Here is a 24,265-nt window from a genome sequence, read left to right as displayed (position 1 = left end):
ACCAACATCCCTAATGGTTTTGACCTGATGACCACTTAGAATTCAAGTAATTTTGTGGGACCATGTTGCTCTGTACCCTGGTTATCCAGAACTAAGTAGATTTCCATAGTTTCCACATTTCCTCTCTGGAAAATAAAAGGTGACAATCAGCACTGATATGTGCCACTGACTTACCCTGATATGGGATGCAGATGCCACTAGTCAGAAGCACCTCTGTGGTCATTTAGTTTACACATAGCTCCTCAGGAACAATTGGGACCAGATTATGTTTCTCAGCCTCAGAAATCCATGATTTTGGCTATATCACCCAAAATCATGACAAGGGTAGGTACAATATAACTGAGCCTATTACAGTCTCAACATTCTTAAACAGGTCCAAGGCTCTTTGATCTGGGAGATGAAAGCACAACATGATTCAAAAATATAAGTTAGGCACTTCAAAAAGCTAAAGTTAGGCCTGGCAACAGCAGGCAATTTTTTTTAATAACAGTAACTAATAAGCACTTCACACTGCACGTGATATATTCTTCCTAAGTTGCATCAGATGTAGTCTTGGGACCTCTTTTTCTTCCCATAAAGATCTAAGAAAAGGTCTGCTGACCATCTTATCTTACATCTCACTGGATTCAACTTCTTCAGTATATTGTATGTTCTTTTTTTTTTTCTTAAATAACCTTGAGACTTAATAGCAATTTCCTTGTAGGTTTCACGAAAATTGAAATGAACATTTCAAATCATGCATTTATTATGAAACTATTTCACTGACACAACTGCATTTTTTTCTCATGCTTTGCTGGTGCCCATGTTTTCCCTCCTTCACAGCAAAAATAGATAAACCCCCACTCCTGTCTATTTTAGCATCTCCCAGCTTCTGTCTGATCTATCACAAATGCACATTTTGAAAGACTTTACTCAGAAACTGCATTTGAGCTAAAAACCAAACCATTATTTAGGTAAGCTTCTATACTTTTTCCTCTGTATCTAGGGGGGCAATACATAAGAACATAAAAGTTCTAAAGCATTCTACAGCCTCTTATTTCCCATTTCCTCCAGACCCCTGCCCATCAAAGTCTCTCTGCAAGTCTGAAGGAAACAAGGCAGGGAAAAATACTTTTTATGGGGCAATGTTTCTATGGGATCTGCATAAAAACTTTGCACCTTTGTTCTGGAGCTCCACCACAAAGAATTGTTCAAACATGGCAAAGATTATCATTATGCTGCAACATCTTAGGCAGGAAAGCTTATCCTACAGGTGGATCAAGGAGTCCAGGTGTTTGGAAGGCTGTCCCCTGTGTCCTCCAAGAATTCCAAAATCACATACTATTTCTGGAGCCTTTTCAAACCACTTTGTTAAAACACCTGGGCTCTCTCAGCTCCTTCTGCTAGATATTGCCATGGGGGAGTATTACATATTACTCATGTGCACCTTGATATAACTCACAAAAATAAGTGATCAATGACAATGAGAGCCAGGCATTCTCAATTAAGATCATATCAGCTCATAAAATAGATTTTTTTTCTTTTATGCCTGCCAATTTTTAATTAAAACAGGTAACGTAAGTGCTAAAATTGAATTTGGAAAGGCTGAAATTCCCAAAGACAAGCTGTTATTGACATGTTACAGGAGAAACAAAATATTACTTCCTTTATGAGTTTTCACTTTTGGCTTACATAAGAAAAGATTAATATCTAGCCAAAATAAGTTTCAATTTATAATCGTCCCTATACTCACATAGTGAAATGAAGCTTTTAGATCTTCACTGTAATGATAAATAGCAAACTAAATAAAAAGTCCAAAGAACAAAGCATACTCATGAATTCAGAGGATGAGCTGACTGTAATTAAAAAGTCCAACATTTGCTCACCTTTAGAAACCATTCCTGTATGTCATCCATACTCCTCTGCTTTCTGAAACTTTCACAAAATGAGCCAGGATACTGAAATGACCATTTAGTCAGCAATTTATATCACTCTTGAAACTGAAAATGGAGATTCAATACCAACTGCTGTTCATTTACTGTGTTGAAAAACCTGAAGGATCTGTGGGTATACAGTTAATGTGTCCCATATAGCCAGTAGCTCTCCAGCTGCAGTTGACTTCACAGTCTGTATCCCTCAGCTATTGCTAACTCTTCTACCATTATTATTGCATCCCTAGGCTCGGATCTGTTTCTTGAAACTCTCCCTTGTGAGATAAAAATCCTCTGTGCTGTGAAAGAGCAACTCAAAAGTCTTACATTTATCTAGTTGTCTATCTTCATGCTAGTACCTGCATCCCTTTCAGTTCAATGTATCTAGGTTAAAGGCACACGCCACAGTGTTCACAAAAACCTTTGCAAAGCCTTCTGATGTTCTTGCTGGCAGCTCAAGTTTCCTGGACTCCTTCTCTCACTCCAACAAAAGGGAAAAACAGCCTCCAAATTTACCCAACTTTTTCCTACATATTTCCTTGCTGCATTCACTTCAAACTAGCTTCACTTCCCAGACAAGGTTTCTGATCAGTCCACACAGCATTCCCACTGCTCTGTGTCCAACCGCTTGCTCTCCCACCTTCTCAGTAGACTTGACACTCACACACTGAGGTAGGGAATTTACAGGACAACTCCTGAATAAAATATCCTCTTTCCAAAGGTGCTACACAGCAGCAGCTTGCTGCTGTGCATCCTAGTGTGCTGCCTTCTTGGTGCCTTCAGCTCCTTGCTTTTGCAACCTGCAAGCTTCACTCTTCAGCTGAACAGGGCTTAGTACAACTGTTATTACAAGATGGAGCTGATTTGAGGCAAAGGAACTGGCTATTTCTAAGTCATGCTTGTTTGTTTTAGTTGAGTATTTGCTGTTCTGTACACACATCACTGGAAAAAGAACCAAACAACCAAACAAAAAGCCCAGCCCAGGTTTTCAGTGTCAGGATTGTTTGGACCCCAAGGAGAACCCTTCCCTATACACCTGACTCTAAGGCTGGCTGATGGTCCTGTTCACCAGGAGCAGTCATTGCCTCTACCTGCTGCCAGCTCTGAGCATCCCCCAGAGAAACGTCGTGGTTCATTTGCTTCATACCCAAACAAGTGCTAGGAGCCAGGTGTTAGGAATTTTCTCTAGAGCAGGCTGAATAGACAGGTGGTGAAAGTTGCTGACAACACAGAAATATTTAGCTTTACAGAGGCTTGGGAGGATCATTAGGAACTTCCTGAAAGATGGAAAAAAAAGTGGGCAATTAGACAACACAACAGGGGAATGATTGCAGATCCATGCAAGGTATTGCTCCTGAGCAGAGAAAAACAAACAACGTTCTGGAAGAGTGTGACCTCTTCAGCATAAGAAGCTCATTAAAGGAAGGACTGCAAAATGCCTCCAAGTGTGTGTGAAGGGTGGGCAAGAGTGTATAGTATAAAGCAACTAAAATCTTTGATTTGTTGCCTGTAACTACCACGAATAAAAGAAAACAGCAGTTACAGAGACTATTTTTGGCTCTATTTCTTCCTTAAAAAAGAAAAGCCTGGTTCAGCCTCATTGCACTGGAACTGCAGGCTGTTGGGAACGCACAAGAATCCAGCTGCTTGTCAGGCAATGTGTAGACAAAAGGTGACTGAAACCAGCAAATAGCCAACTTTTACAGGCTACTCTCCCTGCAAATGAGTCCAATGCTATGCAGGGTTTTCTAAGCAGTCAGACTGATTAGCATATATGAACCATGGCATATACAGAAATCACACCACTATTCAGCACTGTAAAGGCTAAATAAGGGTTTAGAAGCCTTCAAAATAATCCTTGCAATTAACTGTAAATTCATTGGAAACAAAAATATTACAAGGCACGCATTTTTAAATATGTAGCTGAATTACAGTTCTTACTGATTGAAGAAATAGAGAAATTTAGTTAGTGGGTCTTTTAGTAGCAAGCGCATACATCGGTGGGAATAACAGCTGCCTGCACACTTCCTATGATTCAGATTTGAAGAGCCATGAGACTCGCCTCCAAGAACAAATTTACGGCCAACTAGGATCAAAATTCTGGCCTCAGTACCTTCAGTACCTCTGAGTAACTGTCCAGATGAATTGCTGGAATTGTCACTTCCCCATTAAATGTGAGGCAAGTTTCTAATTAAGGCAGTATGTTTGAAATGATGATGTAGAATCCGTGATTAGGTTAAAGTCAATTGTAAGTTTTCAAGAAGACATGGAATTGCAGCTCTAAACCCCATTATTTAGAAGGCTATAGTACTCCCCCGACAAGGGTTAGAAATATGTGAATGCAACAATCAAGTAGCTTTGTGAGTGATGTTTATTGAATGTAATCATACAAACTGTTAGGTACAGAATGCTTGACAGTTCTTAATCCTGCATAAATGACAAGCTCTTTTATGACCATAATCTTATATCTATTTTCCTTTAATGTTCACTTTTTAAGGAGTTAAGGATTTACTTGGCCCCTAGGTGGGAAGGATACAGGTCAACTTAAAGGGAAAAACAAAAAAAAAGAGTCAGTAAAGGAAAAGTAACATCAATTGGTTTTGGTTTGGTTTTTTTTTCATTCTATCTTCCTAGACTCCAGTGCAGTTTCACAGGTTTCTACCTGCTCACAGTTCATGTCCAGAATGAACATAAAACCACTAAAATAGCTTCCCAGATTTTAATAATGCTTGAGAATTGGGTCAATATATGCTGATAGAAGCACTTCAAATGCACCTGCCACCAAAGAGAGGGGTAAGAATGAACAGAGTTTCTAACCTCAGTGGTGGAGATCTGCAATGCCCTTTCAGCCTCTATTGTACAAAACACACAGAGCAGTGTGAGTCTCCAGTCCCTAGACAGCAAGAGGAAGGTCACACCATGGATGGAGGCTTTGGATGTCTTTCCTCATAGCATAACTCAGGGGCTTTCCTTGCTAACCTAGAGAAGGAGGAGGTGTTTGAATTTATCTGTGCAAGGAATGACTAAAAAGCTCTCATGTCAAAGGCAAAAGAGAGGCACACTGACAAGGAACTGGCTGGGGGCAGTGATGAAAGTACATTGATGGATAAGTATGGATAAGTAGAGGTTAAGTTCCTGCCTTTAAATTTCTGTGTCTGCCCACTGATACTTATTTCTTCCTTGCCTTTGGCAGCCAACCTCAGAATTTGTAGTTCCAAGACATAAAAAAAAAAGAAGCCAGAAAGGCTTGAGAAGGTGGATTTGGGAAAAGGACAGAGGGATGGTTCACTGGGAAGGGAGATGCCAGGGAGCCATTGACATGAAGAGGGTAAGAACACAAAAAGAGAGGATAAGCCATCAATAGCTATTTCATCCCCTTCAGAGAAAATTAGCTTAATGATTCAGTCACTCTTTTCTGCTTTTCAGTTGAATAATAATGGAAGTTATCATTCAAGCTTTTCCCAAGGCTAGCATGATACCTCATCCTAGGACAAAAACAGCCACTGGATATAACATGTCACTCTTACTCCATGTTTTTTAAATTTGACAGCTTTGAAACTAATTTAACAGAATAGTTGCCAGAGAAAAGATATCATGCAATCCATATCATTCATGTGTACTCTTCCAATCCTACATAAAATCAATGAAGAACCTTGTTTTTCCTGGTTGGGCAGCAGGATGTCTCCAGCTGAGAAGCCAGCTAAAGAGAAACTAAAAAAAGCATAGTGGATAAAATATGGAGAACAGCAAATCACATTGTTCCATTCAAAAATGTGCAATTTTTCTGACTGTACAAGCACCATTAATCTGGGATAATTTTTAAAATTAAAAATGAAAAAGCACAATAAAACTACAGGTTGTTCCCACTGATACATAATGCTGGCTTGCAGTATGCAAACCACAGAGAGCAAAGCAACTCCTGTGAGTGCATGAGTACTATCTTAAACATAATATGAAACAGGCAGGTATGTGTTACAAAGCTGCATTTTCCATTCTGTATTTTTTTTATTTTAAGAAAGATGGAAAAAGAGAGATAGAGTAAGGAAAGGGCAGAAAGAGTGAGGAAAAGAGAAAGGAAAAAGAGTGACAGAGACAGAGATGGAAATACAAATGTGCCAGGAATGCTGAACACTTTGGAAGATCTTCAGAGAAGACAAGGGAAGTTAAGTATACAGAATGGAAAGGAAAACACACAATTCTCCTTGATGGAGCATTAGGGGGAATATGCAAGCTGAGGGCTAGAATAAAGCCTGTAGCCTCACACATGCTGCCTGAGGAGTTAAACAAGCCTTGTGTGCCTTGTGCTAGCCCAGCTCATCCCTGTAAGCAGGGTCAGCTGTGAAAGCTGTGTCTCTGCTGACCAGGACATGAGTCTCTGAGAGTTTCTCCAACATCTTAGTGTAGTAAATGCAACTTCCAACAATAAAATCCTGAACTATGGAGTGACTCCAATTCTTCATTCAGGGACCAACTACTCAAAAGTCTGCTTAGCATAAACACTAAATAAACAGTTACTCCCTGCACATAATATTCTCTGGATATGATCTTACTCTCTTTCAAGTTTGTGTGGCAGCAACCTCTTTCCAGGTTCTTCTTTCTCTCTGTTTCATATGCATCTTCATCCTTATCTACTCCTTGTCTTGGTTTTCTCCTTAGTCTTTCTTTCCTCTCAGCCTTTAGTACCTCTCCATTTTGTTGGGCTTATTAATATGCACATTAGTTTCTTAGCTGTCTTTTTGGGATTAAATTTAAAACTAAATTTAAAAATATGACCATTTGAAAAGAAAATGGAACATGAAATGTGGAATTCATGCTGTGGGGGTTTTTTTCTCCTATCATTTTCTTCTCTGTTTTCCTTTTTTCACCTATTTTCTCCCATTTTATATCTCTGATTCAGTTGCTCTTTGGACACATTGGTACATATTCCTTTTTATAGCATCCATTGCAGTAGAAGGCTGATTTTTATTTAACTCAAAGGCTAGACTATTTTAAAAAAAACATTAACTGAAATGAATCTGCAAAATATGAAATTAACCTGCAAAAAAAAGAGAAATTCTTTAAAAAATGTTTTAAAAATAAAAAGGTCAGTAAAAAAATCTATTTTTCAAGTAAAAGAATAATTTAGTGCTGGTAGCATATATTTATACCATCCCTCTGAGACAGAATACTCCTCACATCATCAGTGACATATAATCTCACCTGGTGCTAAAAAGGAACTGAAGGAAAAACATCACTAATTTTTAGCACCAGAAGATGGTGTGTTTCAAAATGTTGCTGCAATGGCATCTTGTGGAAAGGGTCCATGAAGCCAGACTGCAAGGAAAGCACCACCCAGGTCCATTGCTTCTCAAGCTGCAGAGAACAGACCAAGGCTGGCACCCACAGCCACAGTTTCCTTTCTGCCCCCACCCACTCCTTAGACACCTGTCCCCCATGAGTCACCACACTGCACTAGACCCAAACTCCCCAGAGCATGATCTTCTTACTGTAGGCTGAAATAAATTAATTAAATCCCCTGTTCTGTCCTCATTCTACTGCCTCACAAATCCCTAAAGCTGGGGCTGGCAGGTAGCACTTTTCCAGCTGAAATGAAGGATTAGCCATTTTGCATCAGGCTTCTGAAAAATAACTCCCATGGAAACACTTTGGAAGCACAAAAGAATGGCTTTATTTCAAAACATTATCTTTAGAAAATAAGGTAAAATTACATTTTAGAGACTAAGGATATAGATGCTAAATTTTTACACAGCCTAAGAATGGTATTTCTGGACTACCTTTGAAAAATTTCCTTTGGCAACAGCAATTTACATTACCTGATGAGCTCTTTGTCATCTAAACAAAAAAAAACCTACTAAGATGTCTGTCTCAGACTCCCCTAAAGACTGTGCACCCACTGCACAAGGCTGAGGCTGGGCTCTGCCCCAGACTACTGCCTGGACAGGCTGCCCACAGGGGGACAGAGGGGGTGAAGGACCTCTCAGCTCAGCTTGTCAGCTCCCCAGAGCTGCTGCAGCCACATGTCCTGCCCATCTCCACAGGCACACACACCCTGGGGCCCAGTGCTCCCCAGTCAGTGCAAACATGGCCCCAAATGCTCTAATTCTGATTGCACTGAGATGAAGAAAAGGTTAATTGGATGTGAGAACACTGCAACAAATTGCTCTCTTTTGCAAGCAAAGGCAAACATACTATTTTCTCCTGCTGGGTGGAAACACAGAAATGGGTACTGCTTTCTGACTAGCATGTCATGTTTTCTAGAGGCATGACTCAAGCAAATTAAAAACAAACAAACAGACAAACAATATTCTGTCTCTTCTGTCTGTAGGACTGACTGAAAGGGCAACTGGAGAGGCAAACACAGTATAGTTATATATCATTGGTAGTCAAGGTAACTACAGTGTTATGATTCCAGACTAAAAGGTTGTTTCATGTATCTTCTAATACAGCAGTCTTCTTCCAGCCACTCAGATTATCTTAACTGGAGGAAGAGCCAAAGATTCTCAGGAGAACTGCTCAGTATATCAGCCTTGTTCTGTCCCAAATAAGCACATTTTTTGACATCTCCATCTACTATCTATAGCTAGTGCTTCAAGGTATAGGCCTTCATGGCACTGGAGATGTTCTTGTCTTCTACTTTCAGAAACAAAGTCTTGAAGGAAATCCCATTTGAAGACTTCACTTAGCCAGCAACAGAACAACTAATTTTTGTATCAGCTCAAAGAAAAAAAACAGAAAAAAAAACAAAAAACCCCAAATAGACTGATGGAAAGAGGGTCCAGACTCACACAAGATAAGTGTTTTCCATAGGATATTTCCATTTTGTGGCAAATTTTAAACAAAATACTTTTTTAAACAAACTTTTGCAAAAACTTTATTGTTAAAAAACATGGTGTGCATTTGCAAATCAACACAAAGCATTGATAAGCTGAAGTTCAATAATTCAAGAAGATTTAAAGGTCTGCCTTCTAAAACAAAGATTTTCTTTTACAGTCTGGGACATAAGAAACATAGTTGGGATGAAAAGCCTTTGATCTGGATCGGGCTGAACACAAACTGCCACGTTTCAAGTTAATCCCTTCTACAGAGATTCTGCACTTTCTCTGTGTTATTTTGTAGATATGAGTGTAAAAGTGTTTCTTTCTCTCTTTTGCCAATAAACACTCCCATTCAAACAGACATATCTCTTGGAAAAATTCTGTCTTCACAAAAAATTGTTCCAACTAGGACCATGGCATTTTTTCATGGACTGACTTTCAAGTGTCGAGTACAAGCCAGGAGAAAGCCTGCAACATTTAAGGTTGGAAAATTAACTTGTCACAAGCCTCCAGTTCAGGACCCCCCCCCACTGCCAAGACAAAGTTTTGAAAAGAAGAAATTGGTTTTTTGCCTTATATTATTTTTCCTTCTTTTAATTTTCCCTCTGATATGCCATCAAATTCTTAAAGAGACAGAAGTACAGACATTATGTCATTTAAATGAGATCCATATTCCAGGAAGCTTAGTTGTTGTAAATTACTTCTTAAAAAGTAAATTACTTTTTAAAAAAGCGCAAGTGAGCATAAGTGAGATTGCAGTAAAATGAGAGGAAATGCAGAACAACAGCAAATCTTGCCCAGAGCCATGGAGATCTCTCTCCAACCACAGGCCCATGTTTTTCATGCTTGGGAGCTAAAACATTGGCAAGGATTATTTTTCAACTAGGTCAAAGTAAATGCTGGAAAGATGATTTGATTTATTTGGTCTCCTCAAGTCACATCAGTTGTGAAGAGCCATTCCTGCCAAGCAGCCTGAAGTCAACAGTAATCTTGGTAAGAGAAGTCAGTGGCAGGCACAATGTTAAAATCAAATAAGGAATGGAACACAGCTGAGCATTATCTCGGAGAAATTAATCAGGTGGTGGAAACAGCTCACATCACCTGGTCCAGGAAAAGTGCCTCAATATATGAAGAGAAATCCAAACTGAGACATGATTATTAGGCTTGTAATGAGTATCACGTTAGATGTTTGGCTTAACTGAAGAGCCTATAAATATCTTTAGGAATATTTACTTTTCTTCTTACAAGCAAGGATTTCCAGCACCAGGTATCAAAAAAGACCATTAAGAAATGCTGGCATTGGACACTTTCTGCAAGACTTTAGGATAAGAAGGGTTTCAAAGTGTACATGAGCATGATAATTTACAGTCAGATGATGAAAATGTGGTAGAGATGACACACATCATGTAATCTTGAACACATTAAATTTGAAAACTATATTTTAAAACTTAAGTCTTAACAAAAAAAATTAGTCTATGCCTGGCACAAAAACATGAAAAAAAAAAACCCAAAAAAAAATCAAGAACAAAATAAAAACCAACTAAACAAAACACACAAAACACCACCCAAACAAGCGAAACACACCCAAACAACAGTAACAAAAACAACAACAGCATCAGCAATAAAACAAATCAAAATCCAAAACACACAAGAATGGACACTGCTTCAGAGTCATTCTTACTCCAAACATCAGCATTTCCACATTTCTTCCCTTTGTTTCCACAGAATGTTTTTTTTTTACTTGAATAGATGTGATTTTTTACACTGCTATGAAGTTCTTTTCAAATATCTGCTTCCCAAGGCTGCATTATGGTCAGATTATTGCTATTCCTATCACTATATGCAATTAAATCTTAATATTGGCACTGCATGAACACTGATACTGTTTCTGGAAGGCCCTGAAGTCATGGAACCTGTGTATGTTCCAGTACTTGTATTCAGGTCTGGACACACAAAGCAGACAGGGTTTCATGTTGGTTTGGCAGCTAAAATTTGCTAGATATACAGAGTTACAGGGTGGCTGAGGCTGGAAGGAGATTGTCTCTTCTCATCCTGGCCCACCTGGAGGTGGTTGCCCAGGGCTCTGTTCAGATGGCATTTGAATATCTCTGAAGATGGAGAATCTACAAACTCTATGGGCAACCTGTGCTGATACCCAAAAGCTCTTATGCTAAAAAAAAAAAAAAATTAAAACTAAAAAATATAGTTTTTCTAATTTTAAATGGAATTTCTGGCATTTTAGGTTGTGCCCAGTGCCTCTGGTCCTGTCACTGGCCACTGCTGGGGAGAGCCTGGCTCTTAACTCATTTAAGAACTGGGACATCTATTCAGAGCTTCAATTCTTTGCCACAGAGAAATAGTCTTTGAAGAACAAATTAAGCATGGGCACAGTGGCATTGCTCCTTGGGAGGTGCAGAGGCTCCTCTCTAGCAGTGATTCCTCTGGAGCTCTGCCATACTGCTGCAAGGATTGGGCAGACAAGGAAATAGTGGCACTGCCTGCACACACAGGCTGACCAGCACCTGTTGTGTGATGTGCAGCTCATACCTGGCAGGCTGCTCACACAGCATACAGGCTCTGCTCATTCCACATTTACTTCAGCCCACAGGTTCTCCATGCTCTTGGCAGCTGGACCTCCAGGACAGAAGCCAATGGCATTTCCACAGAAAATATTCTACTTGTTATAAGCAAATTAACTTCTAAAGCCCTACATGTAACCCACAGAAAGTAGGTCTATGTAATGTAGTTCTTGGAAGAGAGATATGAAAGCATTCCAGAGAGAACACAAATTGCTTTTTGTCTTGGCTTTGTCTTCCAGTATATGCTGGCAATTTTCTTGAAAACAGACAAGGTCTAGAAATGGCTCACACAACCTGCCTGCAACTACTGCTCGAGATGGAAAAAATAATGGCATATTAAAGGGTGTGACAAACCCAGGAGCACCTTTACTCAGCCACTGCACAACATCATGACTCTACAAGTGCATACAAGAGGATCAAAATCCTGTAAAAGTCCGAAATGAGAGCTTTTTCCAGCCTTGAAGAGGCAATTTTAATTTGAAACTCCCTTTCTCCAGATTGCCTTCAGTAGGGCAGCACAATCAGCAAAATCCTAACCTCAGAGCTTTGGTGCCATTAGTCACACAAAGCTTTGGTGATTTACAGTCAGAAAATCATTTCAAGACATCTGACAGGACTTTGTTATTCTGCCTACAGCTACACCTGTGCACTTCTTTGTCTCTAAGTTTCAATTAGAGATAATTTAAATAAGAGAAAATCACATTTCCTAGTGGCAGGGCCTGTTAATGAAATGTGTTTCACATTTCCAATGGAAATGGGAATTCAGGAAACCAACAGGCAGAGCTTGTGCCTGCATTATGAATACATTTCACATTTGAAAGACATTATCTCCGTCTCAGTATCCTGATATGCAACTAATCTTCAGCTATGTGAACCATATTCATATTGCTCTTAATTTCTGATTTGCCACGCTGTTAACATGACCATTCAATTTCCAAAGTGTTTTGAGAAACCCAGAAAATAGGGAGTTCTCTATTGTTTTAAGTATCTGTAAAAACTGAGAGGGGAAATCTTGTATCATCTTACAGTGGAAGACAAAAGGAGAGGAAGAAAAGACATAAGCAAACAGGTTTAACAAATTTAACCATGGTTTTGCATCAAAGAATTATGTAAAATAAACAGAGAAGTAGGACAATTTATTTGAAAACTTTTCGACGAAGTAATTTTATCAGAGGGCTCTGGAGACACCTTTCTGTGGATTAAAATCTTCCCTGCTTAATATGAAGCAAAAAGTCACCAGCTTTACTGGATAAGGGACATAAGTGCTATGAGCACAGAGAAAAAGTATAAGCCCATGCATTACTTTCTTGGTCTCCAGAAAAGAGTCTTCCATCCTTGTGCATGGGGAGGATCCAGTCACAAATTTAGATTAAGTTTAACACATGCAATGTTTTTTAATATTCAAATATGTTCATCTGGCTTGAATATACCTAATATGACCTCAGATGAGTCTATGGAAGGAAAATAAATCTTAATGTTTAGGCAAGGTTCTTATACCTGTCATCAAGTGACAAAGCAGAAAAACTCTGCAATTCCACACAGGGTCCTGCAAAGGGAGCACTGTCAGACTGACACTTCTCTACTCCCATTCACATCCCACCTTGGCTTTCAAGGCCTGGTGTTCAACTGTACAACTCCAACTGAGGGCAGCCATTCACCTGCCAAAGCCAAGCCCTGGAGATAATGCACCAGCTCGAGAAAAGAAACCAGGCAGGTGGAAACTGCACTGTCATTCTCAGGAAGCTCTTTAAACCAATCCTACAGGTCTTTCAGCATCAGCAGTGGTAGAGAAAGGATATTTCAATAGGATGTGGTAGCAGAGACAAAGGAACCACATTAGGTCCAGCCACAAGCCCTGGATGTGACGCTTTTACACCTCAAAATACCACCAAAAAAAAAAAAAAAAAAGTGACATAAGCAAGCATAAACTCACATATGCTTATGCACACTTGCAAAAGATATGTCTCAAATACAAATATTTTCCACTATTTTTGACTAGTAGGATGACCACTTCCATAATGACATCTTTGACGTGCCATGCAAAAGAAAAAGTCCTGGCAGACATTTTTGCACGTATTAACAAGGCATCAGTGCTTGCTGAACTGAACTCTTTGCTGAAGAAAACTCCAGCTAACATGATGGGAATACCACCACCAAGTTTAAAAGTCTGTGAATTTGGGAACTCAGCAGATTACTTCCTCTAGCCTGCAAGGAAAGCTAACAACAAACTCTCTGGTACAGAGCAGAAAAAGCTGGACTGCTCTGTTAAAAATGGTGCCTGACACAGCAAGTGTTGGTGGAGAAACCACCCACGAGTTATTCTGTAATTACACGTGGTACGAATTGGCTACATTAACCCATCTTCTTTCTCATCAATTCTTCATTCTCAGGCCTCTAACAAAAAGGAAAAATTTCTTATTTATTAGCAAGTTATACTACAAAAGGGAGCAAGAGACCTTGTCATCTCCTTATTCCCTGGCTGGACCACATGTAGCATAAACATCTCCAGAGAAAGCTCTGGGATAAAGCCAGGCTTGTTAAATGCACACAAATTTTTTTAAGACAATTCATTCTACTATTTTGCCCACGCCGTCTTGATGTGGATCAGACTGCAAATGACACAGTTTGGCTGCCACTGTGCTAACCTCTGCATTCCTCTGGAGAAAGTCTCTTCTTCCATTCTCACCTGACTTCAAATGGAAGTTTCATGAACGCTGTGAATTTAGCTCGCAGTTTTATAATTGTGGTTTTATTTAAATTGCCGCAAAAATGTTGGGTGAGATTAAACGCAGGCTTCTCCTTTTGAAGAGGTCTACACTTAATATGACTTTTACACCCTCTTTTCTCACTAAATGATAATTTTTTTCTCCTTTGACTCTAGTTGCAACTCCAGGTCCTAAACTCCGGATGTGAGAGCCTTCCCCTGGTACTGTGCTATGTGATATTTATGCATAAAGTTTTGCTAATTGCTGATTCCATCAGCATTCATGAACATTTGCTGGAATGAATGAAGCTTTCATTCATGTTTATATATGAGTTTCCAACATTTGTATGTTTGTAATCATCAGGCTGAAACCAGCTTTCATTTGCAGAGACATAAGCTGAGGGTAACTGAGTCAGGAGATATAACTCTGTTATGTAAATGAGAGATTCTCTTTCAGTACCACTGAGAGCTGACTGTATCACAGAAACCTCCCATTTCCACAGCTCAGTGAAGTTTGTTCACCACTGGTGACTGTGGTTATGGCTGCACTAACAAGCAGTTTGGATCAATACAAGTCCATTTCTGGAGCTCATTTTGTGCTGGACACCTGACATAGGCACTCGCAGGTCTGTGGAAGGCTCAGATAAACTCTGAAGTTTGCTCCCATGCAGTAATGCTCTGTTACTGCTGCAGCTCACCTCCCAGGTTAGTCCTGTCCAAAGGGAATCCAGGCCAGGACCTGCAGTGCCCTTCCTGACAGAAATTTGTGCTCAGCAAGCAGGCAAGAGCTGAGGCTTGCCTGAAAAGCACCCAACTGATCTAACTAATGAACACACTAACAGAGACACACCCTGTGTGCAAATTACAGAGATTTATCCAATTAGAATATCTCTGTAGCAATCCTGAGCCATCAACGATTTTCCCAGCCATATAATTGCTACTATTAACAACACAAGTTCCCAATTTAACAAATGGAAGCAAGATAAACGTCCACATCATCCTGGCTTCTCCCAGCTTTGTGATTCACAGTGCAGCAATGTGTTGCCCTTGGTCTTTTAGAAATAGCGCTGGTGTGAGAATTTTAATGACAATGCAGCACTACTTCTGGCCTGTTCTGGGTATCTGAGGGCTGTGATTTCTTTATCACGGAGGAGGTTCTGACGGTTAAGCTAACTGGGTCTATCATGCCCCAAGGACTTGTAGCTTATTTACTTCCACCCAACTGCCCATGAACATCCTCCCTCCTTACACTTTGCAATAGGCTACCCAGAATAGAGACCTAACACCAAAGATGACACTTAAACAGTCTGGACCCAGCAGGGATAGGAACCAAGAAGGTTTCTGATGCAGCTCCAGGATAGAGGGTGGGTGGAAGGAAGAGATAAAGTGCTACATTGTTTAGATTTTCTGAGTCCTTTACATCACTGCTTTGCAGCAAATAGCTACAACTGCTTTCCCCTCCAGGTCTGTACTCTCTTTTGGCATTGGCTCTGCTTTCCATGCCTCCAGGGTGGGAAACCAGGCTTCCTGCCTCCCTGTATTCAGAAGTTTTGTCCATCCTTTTTTCATGTCTTGCCATGCTTTTACAAAAAAACCAAACAAACAAATAAACAAAAAACCCAAACAACAAACAGAAAAACCACCCATCACCTGCATGCATAGCCTTTTTATTACTATCCTTTATCCTCCTCTGCCACTGTTAGCACATTATTGCTCCTCAGCTGCTTCATAGGAATTACTTATGTACATGCTTTGAATTTCACTCGTCCCAGAAGTAAGTACAGATTATGTCAAGTAAAACTACTTACCCTTAGATATCAGACAGAGCCCCAGACAGACAAGGCCAAGACACAGAAGGATGACAGTGCCTTAAAAACATTGTAATTACTTGCATTCAATAAGCCTGGCATTTTCCCAGAGCTGTCTCTGGGGATGTTTGTGCTATGTATGGCTCAGCCAGGCAACAAGGAGAGGACAAGGTCTTTTGCTCCCTTTTGCTGTCTAACCTGATAAAAAGCAAGGAGATTTTCTTCATTCTAAGGAATCTGAGATCTAGATAACAAACTGATGGCATCCACTCATGTTGTTTGTCCATAATAGCTGTATTGTACCAGTCCTTGACCACACTGGCTGCCCAAAAATACTATTTTGAATAGATCTCCCTCAAGAGTCTGATGTTCCTGATGGGAGAGGTTTCTGTAAAGCAGTGTTTTCATTTGGGCCATGAAAAGTGTTCAAAGAAAAAGCAGGGGAAAAGGGTCAAGATAACCAATAATGTTTTTATGCAGTGACTAAACAGATCTTGAATTGTAGCTTTTGAAAAGGAAATACTCTTGCACAGCCCTGTCTTGGTGTTTTGGTTTGGATACAAGCATTATATAGCCAACCAAGGACACTTAGTCACAGTGTCTACACACATCCTACTAAAAGCAAAGTGGAGATTCATTGATAAACAGTAACACAAGAGTGGCTCTCAGTTCTGAACAAGTCTTTTGCGCAGGACATTGCGCTTCTAAATACAAATTTCTCTCAATCAGTGAGAAATTCCAAAAAGACAATACTCTTCCGATTTATTTTTAGGCCAAACCTATCAGGGCCTGAGATTACTTAAGCCTCAGTTAAAATAATTACAATGAGGAACAACTCCAGTCAACTTTAAATACGCTTTCAGCTTCCTCAAACTGACATCTTTGTCTTAACAGTTTATAGCTGAGGGCTGTGACTTACTTTACCTAGGAAAAGCAAGAAAGACTGGAGTGTTAGAAAAGCCTGTGATCACACAGAGGGAGAAAATAACATGGACCCTTGTTTATTCAGATTCATGCAAGTCACATGACAATATTAATTCCAACTGGTTTTGGTCTCTTCACAGAAACTTCCAGCAAAAGACTTTAATGATGTAATAATTACCTTTTTCCTTTCATGATCCTTCTAACTATGCCTTAATTTATGATGCTTTTAACTACCATACCTGTATCCTGAGGCTATAATGGATGCACATTTATTTAAGTCAAGAGATAAATCATAATGAAAGGGCTTTTTAACACAATAATTAACACGTATTTTGATCATCATAACAGTAATTATTAGAGGCACAAAAACAGAATCAGATCTCAGAAGAAGTCATGAAGATCCCAAATAGGCTGGACTAGCAACACTGCCCTATTATTTTGCCAAGAAATTATGCGTCAAAGTGGCGGGAATGAATCATCATGCACCATTAGGAACTACACCCAGTGACACCCAGGGACAAAAATGTGAGCTGCACTACCCTCCACCACAAACTGCAAACTGCAATCACAGAGCAGGTAGTGTGGAACATGCCTTTTCCCTTAGTTCTTAAGCTATGCTGTCCTTACACCTCTAAAAACATGATTGATCATCAGGTAAAGGAAATAAGAGAAGGACCACAGAAAGGTAGGAATTCAGGCTTGATATGAAAGGTCTGTTTGTATTTAAGAAAATGGTTTTACTTTGCGAAGTGTTGTAAGCTCTTAACATGTGTCAAATGACCCAATCGAGCAGCCTTGGTCTTTCAAAACCCTGTTAGCTCCTAAAACAACCAAAGTAAAAGAGCACAAACTCTTACCTGCTGTTATCCTCCCCTTAGCAAAAATTACTGGTAATCTGAATTTTTTCCCATCTATTAAATCATACACATACACATACTCAGGCAGACTGCAACTTGCAGGCAACCCTTTTTCAACAACAAACAGCAAAGTCAAACCAGGCTGAAAAATTTTTTTAAGAAATATCCTATGCATTTTACCCCTGAGTCAGATTTATTTCAGGAATTCAGTGCATAGAATCACAGAACCATTTGGGGAAAAAAGACCTTAAAGAGCATCTAGTTCCAAACTTCCTGCCATGGGCAGGGACACCTTCCACTAGACCAGTTTGCTCAGAGCTCCATCCAATCTGGCCTTGAACACTTCCAGGGAGGAATCATCTACAACAGCTCTGGGCAACCTGTTCCAGTGCCCTAAATTTAAAAAAAAAAAATTCGCAATACACAAAGGGACCTCATATAAAAAGAGGTGACAGCAGAAAGAGAGGAAAAACGGTTTCTTAAAGGGAATAATATAATTCAGTACCTTTTCCAGTCAAAGTTTCTTCTTTTATTTTTCTCACCGCTTCTTGGCCATCACTTTCACTGTTTCCAGCTGTTAAAGAACAGAAAGTGAAAAATTAGCAATGCAATCAATTTAAGGATTGGCACCTATGAAGCGCCAACCACAGTGTAAAACCAGCATGAAGTTTTAGGTGGAAAGGTGTGCTGCAGAGGCTTTCAAAGAGGGCTGCACAAATGCACTGTGATTCCCACAAGTTCTGCCAGCTAATCTCATTTATTTGTATAAAATAGGACTATCTACTGGACCAGCAGACTTGAGATTTGAGTCTGTGAGACAAGTGAATTGTATCACATCCAGATTCTGCAAAAAACTTCACTACAGGTCAAACCAGACTTCCTCTTGCTCTTTTTCCAAAATGAAGACTTCCACAGTTGGAGAAAAGTCCTGAGTACCCTGTCTCAAACGCTCATGAAAGGATTTGTTAGTGCTAACATAAAATGTGATTAAGCACCACATAAATGTCTTTTGTACCATTCAGCTTAGGTGGGTGGTTACTAATTGTCTGACATTTGTTTGGCAATTTTTTTATAACACGTCAAAGGAAAAAACAGAAGCACAAGAGATATAGGAATTGTTAACACAAGTTAATTTTTTTTAATTAACATTCAATTTATCCATCCACAAATATTTTCCATAGCATGAAACATCCAAATACCTATTGTTTATTATCTAAATTGGACAACAATTCTGATATCTCTTATATACTTCATGAAGTTGCCTTTCTGTTTTCCTCATTATATAAAATTCTGCCAAAGTTTCTATACAGATTTTTTTTTTTTTTTTTTTTTTTGGTGCCAGCTTGCAGGTATCCTGTTCTTGCTTTCACAGCACCAAAAAATAAGAGGAAGCTGGCAGAGGTATCTGGTTCAGCCCCCTGTTCACATTCGCTGGTACATGCTTGTATTTACTCTAAGATGTATTCTTTCAGGAATGGAGTTTTAGCTGTGCTTCTGCAGTAAAAAAGGACTTCAAACACATCTTTGTTTTCATGATATGCAAGGAAACCCAACATTTACATAAATGTAGCCAAAATTAATACATTTAACATTGCAGATACTGGAGAGAAAATATTTCTCACATAAAATCTAGAGTCATACAGGTGTACAATTAGTGCCTATAAATCCCATTAACTATGGACTTGCTCGGAAGGAAGGAAGGAAGGAAGGAAGGAAGGAAGGAAGGAAGGAAGGAAGGAAGGAAGGAAGGAAGGAAGACCCAAAAGAGCAAAGCAGATATTTACAGTATTTTCTTCCTGCTGTTTTTCCTCCTTTAAAACCATCCAACCTTGTAGAGAGGAAAATCATTCAGTTCTATGCTAATTTCCAGATACAGATGCAGCATCAACAAACAAACCATCCAATGAAACCCTGCCATTTCTGGGGAAATTTGTGCACAGGGTTTATGGGCAACAGATTAATTTTCCTCACTGTTTCATTTCAAGTAATGTACTCCTCACTGTTTCATCTCAAGAAATGTACTAGAGTAGGATTTCAAACTCAGGGTGTTGTTATTTATTAGGCTGGATAGTGTTATGCTAGAAATAAGAATACTTTTCTGCCAATTCTGTGAACATCTTTTTTGATTCCTCTTTTATTCAGCACCTCTCATGCAGAGATCTGGCTTATTAAAGCCTCCAGTGTCATGATATAACTCTCAGTATGTTCATTTAATTTGTTCTTTTAAAAGAGCTTGTGTTCACAACAAATTTTAATTTGCTTTATTTTGCTGTTATATAAATGGTTATTCATTAAAGCTCAGTGCCTTTCAAATGAGCTCATTTTATTTATATTTGCATATTTTTCACTCTAGACCACTGGGGAAAAAAAATTATTATTTTGCTAAACAGTCACTTCAGATGTCTGTTCCCAGCCTGATCCAACTGAGTTTGAGAACCAGATGCTGAAGGCTGGAGTATTGCAAAATTGAAATAGCTTCAGTGAAAACTGCCACAATAATAGAGGCTTTCAAAATCCTTCTTTCATAGAAAACCCTGTAAGAAAGAATAAAGGCATTAAACAAATGACCAAAATCCTTACAAAAAGTTCAAAGACACCCAGATCAGAAGGATGTATACCATGAACCTGGGAGGCTAATCTAGCCTTCTGAGTTAGGCTAAGGCGTAGCAACAGCCCCTTGCCAAGGGTGGGTGGGAGAGGAAAGGAACATTGCACTTTTGCACTGCTTCCCTTCCAGTATATCCTTCTGGGACCTTCTGCACAAAGTGAGTGGTAGGCATCAAAAAGATCAACCTCCTTTTAAGTGCTATACTAACTATTCAAAAAATTTAAAAAAAAAATGCTTTTTAAGTCATCAAGCTGACAGAGTCAGCTTTGGGTTGGGAAAAATCAAAACTAATCTGCATCTTCTTGATGAAGTTGGGTCACTAAAGGGCACAGCCTTCAAGTGCACAGAACAGATGTACAGCACCCAAAATTCAGGATGGTTTACTAGACGAGGGTCAAATTCTTACTGCTATCAGCTGGATTAAATCCTCAGTATCATATTTGTCATGATTCTTTAAAAAATTTTTGATACACAAACTAATCCTCTGGCTGGACATTTTTTCAATGATTCACCATAATTTCCATATGTTTCATATACTAGAATTTATCCATTTTAAGTGTTATAGCATCTGTAGCATAAGATCTGCCTACTCTGAATTCAAATGGTTTGAAGGGTAAGAAAAGTAAGAGAGATCATGTATTTCATACAGTGAGGGAATCTTAGAAAAAGCTTTGAGAACAAGGGATTCATTGTCTTGGGAGCTTAGATCATCAAAGTACCCAAACCCATAATAATCTTGCTTTTCATGCTAATTTAAAGTGTCTACTGGGAACTCAAAATAGATATAGTTGTCTCAAGAACTGTTTATGCAAGCAGTTCAGTGCCCTACCTGATGGGTTTTTTTCCACTTAGTCCACACAGAATAGTGAAGAACTTGGGTGAGACTTATTCAATAACAATGCTGACAAAAATCAATTCTGAAAAAAACCCTAATAATATAAAAATAAATTCATTCTAAACAGATGCACTCATATAAAATCAGATATTCTTTCAATGGCATAAAAAAATAAAATTCTTAATAAAATACTTAAAAAAAGGAAAACATATTTAAATACAACTTTTAATCAAAGAAATGTACTCATCTCTTCAAAATTTACTTACACAAATATCACAAGTCAAAGCAAATTGCTATGAAGCCACCAGAGAAGTACATACTAAAATTCTTATCAGCACCAATAGGCTTTGGATCTTTTCCTAAATGTCAGGCTCTGTCATCTTAGTCACTTAAGAAGATCCTAACTCTGAAAGTTATTTCATGGATTTCAACAGAATTATCACAGAGATTGCCCTATCTGAACAAGGCTGAGAAAAGCACGGCCCTTAGAAAGCCAGCATGGGCTAAAAACACATTATCACTAATTAAGGGGCTCTGATACATCTATATGTATTTTTTATACTATATTTTTATTTCTTTGAATGTGACTATCTCCTCAAAAGGGTAATTGCCACTCACACACTGAATTTCTATAAAAGACTGATAAAGAAAGCAAGAGCTTTGCCAAATGGTGTTTTGCAAAACTAGAAATTTGCAATCCTGTTGTTTCAAGGAAGTGTACTTCAGGGCATTATAAAAAAATTTAAAATAGTCTATGATCAACAATAGAGCCTGTAATGCTTAAGGTTGCCTGGAGAGAATAAACTCACAAATCCAAAAAAAGCCCTCGCTTACCTTACCTAAGTTTGTCAAGGGAAAAGTTTCCTTGCTTTCAGTAAGATAGCACAGAATGAAAACAAACAAAAACTTTTGCAGATGAACAACAAGAAGATTCAAAGCGACCAGCACATGGTGTCAGAGAAAGACCTGACTCCTCCAGCTTGGAGCCTGGGAGCCTCCTTGTGCACAAGGCACCCCTCAGCCTGCGGTAAGCCCAGAGCAGGGAACCCCCTGGGGAAGGCAGGAGCGAGAGCTGCCCAGTGGCAGGGCAGGCACATCACCCCCCAGCTCTCCCCACACACCCCAGCCACTGGCAGGTGTGACCCCCTCAGTCACCAGTGCCTGGGGAACCTGAGATAATGCTCATCCCTTGACCTATGGAGCCATAATTACAGATCAGTTACTCCCTGAAGCAATGGATAACTTTCCAGGGTGTGCAGCATGCTCCAGGGCCCTTCCCTCTCCCCACCGCTGACTTTGAGCCACCCAAGTTCAGAAGTGGGGCCCATAAACTCTTACGTGTTTACCAGGAAAAGCTTGGTGGTACAGTAATCAATTCTGTATAAGTGTATATCATCTGGTTAAGGAATTGCAAAGGATGATGGTTAGATGCCTTTGTGCAACAGAATATAAAAGTTTCCAAATGGAAATTTGAATCCAGATGCCTCCTCAGAGTAGCATAATCCTCATTATGATCGAAGGGGAACTGATTTCTTTGAAGCACCAGCCTGAAGACAGGGCTTATGAGGGCACCCAATGCCTCAAGAGGAAAACAAAATCCTATCAGCTGGTGTTAGGAAGATTATGATTTTATGAGCGAGCACAAAAAATAGAATATGCCTGAAAGAGAGGAATAACTGCCCCCAAAATCTCCAAGGATGAGAAATTTGAACTCAATACAATATGAGCAGGTTTTTAAAGGAATTTATAAGGTTTCTTTTAAAGGCATTTGTAAAATCTTCAATAAAAAGAATACAAATCTTACATCTCATATGTAAAACATTTAAGGCATGGATTTCAATAATAGGTATAAGGATGCGACCAGCTATAAAAATAAATTGTGAACATGATACAAACTTCCTTGTGTCTAGAGATACCACACATCTTTTGTCACTGAGTTCATCACACAACAGTCACAATTAAACACATGCCTTCCTTACATGAAAGGTGAAAATATTGTTGTAAGTGTTTCTTTGAGAAAAAAAGCAAAAAATTAGCAAGGGAGAGAAAGTTGGTTTGCAAAAAGAAAAGAAATCATCATTATGGCCTTAGGTTTCAGCTACCCACCTGTTCCAACATGAGGTTAAGAATGACCCTGTTTATCAAACCCTCGATACATACAAAGTACCTTCTTTCCAACAATAGCCTGCAGCAGATACTTAAGGAAAAGACACGACAGCAATAAGACTGGGAGTGATTTTCTCCAATAGACCCTCCCAGAAGCAGGAAGTTTCAGAGATTTCCTGAATCCAAGGTCACACATAGCCTCCCAATGAACATGGCCTGCACTACTTCAGCTAATTGCACTTTCAGTTCATTCAAGCACTTGACCACCAATGAGACCTGGGAAAGCAGGCTCTGTGATTTAATGACACACCTAATTACATGCAAAAGCTTGTACTTCAGTAGCTTGTTTGTTGTTGTATTTTTTATTTTGTTGGATGCTCTCTACTTTGTGTACAATAATAGAGGGAATGACCACTTCTCCTCACTTCTACACCATCCATAACTGTATGATACCACACCTCAGTCATCTGTTTGGAAGCAGAAGGACGTTTGTTCTGGGCCCCACCTTGTACAAAGCCATCCTGTACTCCTAACCATCACTCTTTAGTTTTTTCCAGTTCAACCAGAATCCTTTTGAGTATGCACAACAGGATGATCCAATGGTTTCTATAAAGGAAAAGGGACGCTTTCTGTCCTGTTTTCATCTTTCCTGCTAAGTAATATAATTTTATTTGCCTTTATGACTGGCACAAAATATCGATGATGTTGAACATTGAGCTTTCAACAGTAAATCACAATATTTATTTAACTCTTTGACTAGCAGCTAATTTAGGTCCTATTCTTGTAAATACATAGGTGTGGCTGTTTTTTCTCATATTCTGTATTTGCATTTACTAACACTCTGTATTTATCCATCCCTTCATAACACAGTCATCCACTATTGGGAGATTATTTGCTATTCTTCATAGTAGTTAAGATTTCACAAGGCATCTCTGGACACCACCCAGTCCCACCCTGTGCTACAATTGGTGGCCCAGGACTATGTCCAGTCAGATCTCAGGTGTTTCCAGGGATGGAGACTCCTTGACCTCTCTTGGCAGCCTGTGCCAGTGTTTGAACACCCACAATGTAAAAAAAAATGGGAAAAAAATGAGTGGTTTTTTTCCCATTAGGTACTTA

The 24,265-nt window shown here is 39.2% G+C and overlaps 1 protein-coding gene across 4 annotated transcripts in view; it reads right to left on the bottom strand.

Moving 5' to 3' along the window:
• Positions 1 to 24,265, bottom strand: part of DHRSX (dehydrogenase/reductase X-linked) — a 162,247-nt gene that overhangs the window by 94,037 nt on the left and 43,945 nt on the right. For all 4 annotated transcript variants that reach the window (XM_059839365.1, XM_059839367.1, XM_059839364.1 and 1 more), the window contains exon 3: positions 18,103 to 18,171. In XM_059839365.1, coding sequence (XP_059695348.1) covers positions 18,103 to 18,171 — 69 coding nt within the window. The remainder of the gene's footprint in view (positions 1 to 18,102; positions 18,172 to 24,265) is intronic.

This window comes from Haemorhous mexicanus, chromosome 2 (genome assembly GCF_027477595.1).
Source record: "Haemorhous mexicanus isolate bHaeMex1 chromosome 2, bHaeMex1.pri, whole genome shotgun sequence".
In the NCBI taxonomy this organism is placed as follows: Eukaryota; Metazoa; Chordata; class Aves; order Passeriformes; family Fringillidae; genus Haemorhous; species Haemorhous mexicanus.
The sequence above is the reverse complement of the archived record's forward strand: the minus strand, read 5'-3'. Positions and strand labels throughout refer to the sequence as shown.